The sequence below is a fragment of the Triticum dicoccoides genome, chromosome 2A, assembly GCF_002162155.2.
Source record: "Triticum dicoccoides isolate Atlit2015 ecotype Zavitan chromosome 2A, WEW_v2.0, whole genome shotgun sequence".
In the NCBI taxonomy this organism is placed as follows: Eukaryota; Viridiplantae; Streptophyta; class Magnoliopsida; order Poales; family Poaceae; genus Triticum; species Triticum dicoccoides.
In genome coordinates, this window is record NC_041382.1 from 740,827,565 (window position 1) to 740,832,048 (window position 4,484).

The 4,484-nt window shown below is 43.2% G+C and overlaps 1 protein-coding gene across 1 annotated transcript; it reads left to right on the forward strand.

Annotated features, from left to right (window-relative positions):
- Positions 1 to 1,012: 1,012 nt before the first annotated feature.
- LOC119352183 (mediator of RNA polymerase II transcription subunit 20a-like) lies at positions 1,013 to 3,439 on the forward strand. The gene is made up of 4 exons (XM_037618895.1): positions 1,013 to 1,029; positions 1,116 to 1,452; positions 2,009 to 2,098; positions 3,101 to 3,439. The coding sequence occupies exons 1-4, from the start codon at positions 1,013 to 1,015 to the stop codon at positions 3,320 to 3,322; spliced, it is 666 nt and encodes a 221-aa protein (XP_037474792.1). The 3' UTR covers positions 3,323 to 3,439.
- Positions 3,440 to 4,484: the final 1,045 nt, after the last annotated feature.

A 4,484-nucleotide genomic window follows, 5' to 3' on the forward strand; every position in this document is an offset into this window, starting at 1 on the left:
GATTTCACCATTGGATTTCTCGCATCGAGATCTTCAAAACTAAATCCCATGTCAATAGGTTTTGTCGATCTTTTTTAATGGAAAATTCAGAGGGAAAACTGAACCGGGAGCACTTTATTTTCCTTTCCGAAAGAGGCACGGCCGAGCATCTCGCGAAAGCACAACCGTGTCTCTCGCAGAAGCAAAACGGTGCCCCTCACAAAAGGAAAAATAACAAAAAACGTGTTTTTTTTGTTTTCGAGAGGCATGGTCATGCCTCCTGCGAAAACAAAACCATGTCTCTTACGAAAGCAAATCGAGCCTTTTGCGAAAGAAAAAAAATAGAAAACAAGTTTTCTTTTCGTTTTCCAGAGGCACGGTCGTGCCTCTCGCGGACACAAAACCGTGCCTCTCGCAAAAAAAATGCATTTTTTTTGTTTTGAGAGCCACGGCCATGCCTCTCGCGAAAGCAAAACAGTGCCTCTCGCGGAAGAAAAAAATGCGTTTTTTCATGTAAATTTTTTTTTTGAAATTTTTTTATCCAAAAACTAAGGAAGATCGGTGAAAATCAAAAAGTCAAAGAAACCCAGAAAATCGTTTAAAAACCGAAAACATATGCAAAAAACATCCGAAGGAGCACGCCAAGTGACGTGCTTTCAGCCCACTCGAAGTGATCATTGTGAGGCTTCCGAAGAAGCACCCGTCAACTAGTTGCTCTAGTAGCACCCTATCTAAATTGTTACGTGATTAACTTTTTTAGGGGAATGTTACGTGATTAACGTAACAAACCTTGCGTTTTTTTTTTTTTGAGATGAAACAAACCTTGCGTAGGTTGTAGCAAGTTGCTCTTTGGAGCCCAATCCCAACAGGCCTGTTTCTGGAGCTACAGCCCATATCCATTTAATAGCCTACTTACGCGTAAGTAAGATTTGCTCAAAAAAACGCGTAAGTAAGAAGGAATCTCATACTACTCCCGTCCTGTCAAGAGATCGCCGTCGCCCCTCCTCGCCGGCGTTTCCCCCCGCTCGCCGCCATGGCCCCCGCCAAGTGGTACCGTGGTCGCGCCTCTTCCTTCACATCTCTTCCCACGGCTCCCAGCCGCTAGCTCACCTCGTCTGTACGTTGCCTCGGCGCAGGCTGATGCACTGGCACCCAAACCCTGGAGCGACGCTCAACAGCCAGATCCTGGCGGAGGCCTGTAGCTGCGCGGAGTCCCTCGGCGGCACCAAGGACGGCCGCTGGAAGACCTCCATCATCTCCTGCCGCCCGATCATGCGAGAAAGCATGGGCGCCGGCGGGCGGCTGCCTCCAGATGTGCCCGGCGAGCTCCTCGGTGTCGCGCTCCACGAGCACCCCGGACTCTACTTCTCCATCCTCCGGACTCATCGGCTCGTCCTACAGGCTGACGCTGCCTTCCCCCATGTCATGGAGAAGCTCCAGTCCTACAAGGCTCGTGTGAGCCTCGACTTTGAGGTCAACTTGTTTCCTTCCCCACCCTTACAATTTCTCCTTTGATCTCACAACTGACGATTTAGGTCTGTACAATTTATTTTGTTTATTTAATTGAACCAGTGGCGATAAAATTGTTGGATTTCCGATAGCAGGTTCAACGATAAGTCCGTGCTGTTTTCTGCTGAAATTGTGACTGAAGCCATATTTGCTTAAATAAACTATAGTTCTTTTTGCAAGGTTTGCTTAGTGAACATGACATTTTAAAGTTAACAACTGTGACAACATAGTCGACACTACCAGTTTCCAGCTTGAATTATAATTTCTGGAAGTGGGTGCCTTTCAGGTACTAGCGATCGATCAACAAAAAATCGCGTAGAACTCAACTGATCATCGAGTCTCACAGTGAAGCTACTTGGTTGTTGCTTGTATTTATGTTCTATAACCTTTCATTTTGTCCTTTGTCATATATTGCATCTTCTGTTTTATTTACATTGTTCTTATTATATTACTATGTGCTTCTTGCATTGTCTCATATGAAAGTTTGTTTATTCACATTCATGCCAATTTCCATCTATAGGGATTCCAATATCAACTGGGTGATTTTTGCTTGAGGATAGGTAAATGTGCTCCTAACAATTCTGAAACAATGAGAGGAATCATAATGGAGGTACTGTTACTATGTTTATTCCTTTTCCATTTTCTGTTCATACCCCTGTTGGTCGTAATCATGTGGCCTGTTTGATTGTGACTTCTCGTAGTAAAAGATGAGACTCAAAGCAAATGCATTGAATCTGTGTTGTAATTTAGTTTGAGTAATTACTGTTAATGGAGCAATATGGTGTTCTGCTGGTTAGATTCTCGGGCTAATTCTTGATGTCTAGATTCATACAGGTCCAGCCTACTATGGATACCTTCTAATCCTCTGTATTGATAAGTAGAAATCTACAACCTATTTCTTTTTTATACTTTATTGTGAGTTAGATAGATCTACCTATGCCGAGCTTGATGAACTTAGCAGACGTACATGATTGATGATCTCCTATGTGATTTTATTTTTAAAGCACAACCTTCTGAGCTTTAAATTCGTAAGGCTATTGACATCCTTTCTAGCAATAGTTCGTATGGCCAACTTGTTATTTGAACATATTCATTAAATTGTAAACATATGTTATGATCTACACCTTTGTCTGGGTACTTAGCTCAAATTATTAATTGGAAGAAGGGAAAAACTAGATGACTTCTTGTATACTCTATTATATGGACCTGCCTGTAACTCTTCTGTTTGGGAAACATCTCAAGCTAGCAGGGAGACAAACCTTGGTAATAATTCTTTTTGGCCCCTACAATTATATCTGATAAGAACAAATTTCAGAAATAGCATCAAGATTTTGTTCAATCTAATATTTTGACCAAGGAAAGAAAAATCTTGCCTTCTTAGGCCTTGAGCTCAGCGCCAAAACTTGCAAAACCTCCCACCAAAGCAAATGAACCTTTCCATGGCCCTGTGGCATGGATACTAGGGACACTTTTAACATTACAGATAATTTTATGTTCAAAAAGTTCCACTTGTTAACACAAAATTTAGAAATCCAGTTTTCAGTGGTTTTTGTCTGAGGTCATTTCCGTGCTTGCAAGGCTGACATGAAGTTTTATGTTGCTTTTGGTGCAGGTAGAGTATTATCCCTTATCTTCCATCGAAAAGTCCAGGGCAATTATGGTAGACTTCTTTGACATATGGCAGGAAACACTTGCAAAGAAGTCGCTGCCTGGTCGATTCATCCATGTAGAGTCTAACTTTTCAGAGTATTGTCTTTCAGATCACTACTCTTTCCAGCACACCGCAGTTCAGTATGCTACCTGCTTGCAACAACTCATGGCTGTGAGGGCCTAGATCCCAGATATATTAGATTTGGTTGTATGGATCACGGATATTTTCATTAATGATATGATAAATGAAATTGAAAATACATACTCTATGGGACGGTCAATGACATCTTATATTACAAGATGGGGGAGTATGATTTATTAATAAATTATTGAGGTGAACTTTTTGTCATGCATGTTTGCAAGTAGAGGTGGACCTTTTGCCAGGCATTCTTGCATGTTGATGTGACATATGTGCAACTTGAGATAAATATGTTAGTGAGAATCAGCTACTTTTTTTGCGGGCACAGAATCAGCTACTTAGTTATATAGGATGTGTAGTATGAGTGCACCTGTGTGGCAAACCTTCAAAACCCTCATAACATGTCGTCCATGTGTTTGCAGCAAAACACACACACGAGTTTTAACTATGTAGAAATAATTTATGCAACATAGAAAATCTCTAAATCACCAACATCCCATCAAGGAACCTGGTTCACATGAGCGCGAATCAGGTGACGTTGGATTTACTCATAGTGTAGGGGATTCCTGAAACTCAATGGAATAACCTCAAGCTCTGTCGAGTCACACCTATCCATGGCACCAAATCTCGTTGGACATGTGGTTGATCCACCATTGGGAAGGGCAGGGCGGCCGCCCTGGGTCTCCGGCAGCGGTGCAGGGTACCTCCTTGCCTACTGACCAACGGGTGTAGCACAATCGAACCTCATCGTCGTCCATCGCCCCGACAAACCTCAATCTATGGCTCCACCACTGATAGCGGAGGATACGATCGAAAGGATGATAGTGGAGGAGGAGGGTAGAAAGCTAGGGAAGAGAAGAAACCCACATCACAGAGATGCTCATGAGGGGAGAGAGAGGGAGAGATGGAGTGCTCGCGAGTAAGGACAAAGGCGGAGTGTTGGGGATATAACTATTTGTGTAAACCGTCCAGGAGGGGCCGGGTTACGCAAAGGTGATTCATCATATGAAAGCCCATGATCAAGCATGAATATGGCGGTTCAATAAAGGGTCTAAAGCCCACAGGCGACTTAAGGCCCGTAGTGGTAAACCGCCGTAATGACATGACTTGTATTATAAGGCAGGGTTAACTAGTCACCGAGCCGGACATTGTTTATGAGCCGACCGGGACTCTGTAAGCCGTAGGGCGTCAACCCGTGTATATAAGG

Excerpts from the sequence above, each read along its gene's own strand:
- LOC119352183 (XM_037618895.1), top strand. Across the intron at positions 1,453-2,008 it reads GTGTGAGCCTCGACTTTGAG|GGATTCCAATATCAACTGGG; the intron begins GTCAACTTGTTT and ends TTCCATCTATAG. Across the intron at positions 2,099-3,100 it reads TGAGAGGAATCATAATGGAG|GTAGAGTATTATCCCTTATC; the intron begins GTACTGTTACTA and ends CTTTTGGTGCAG.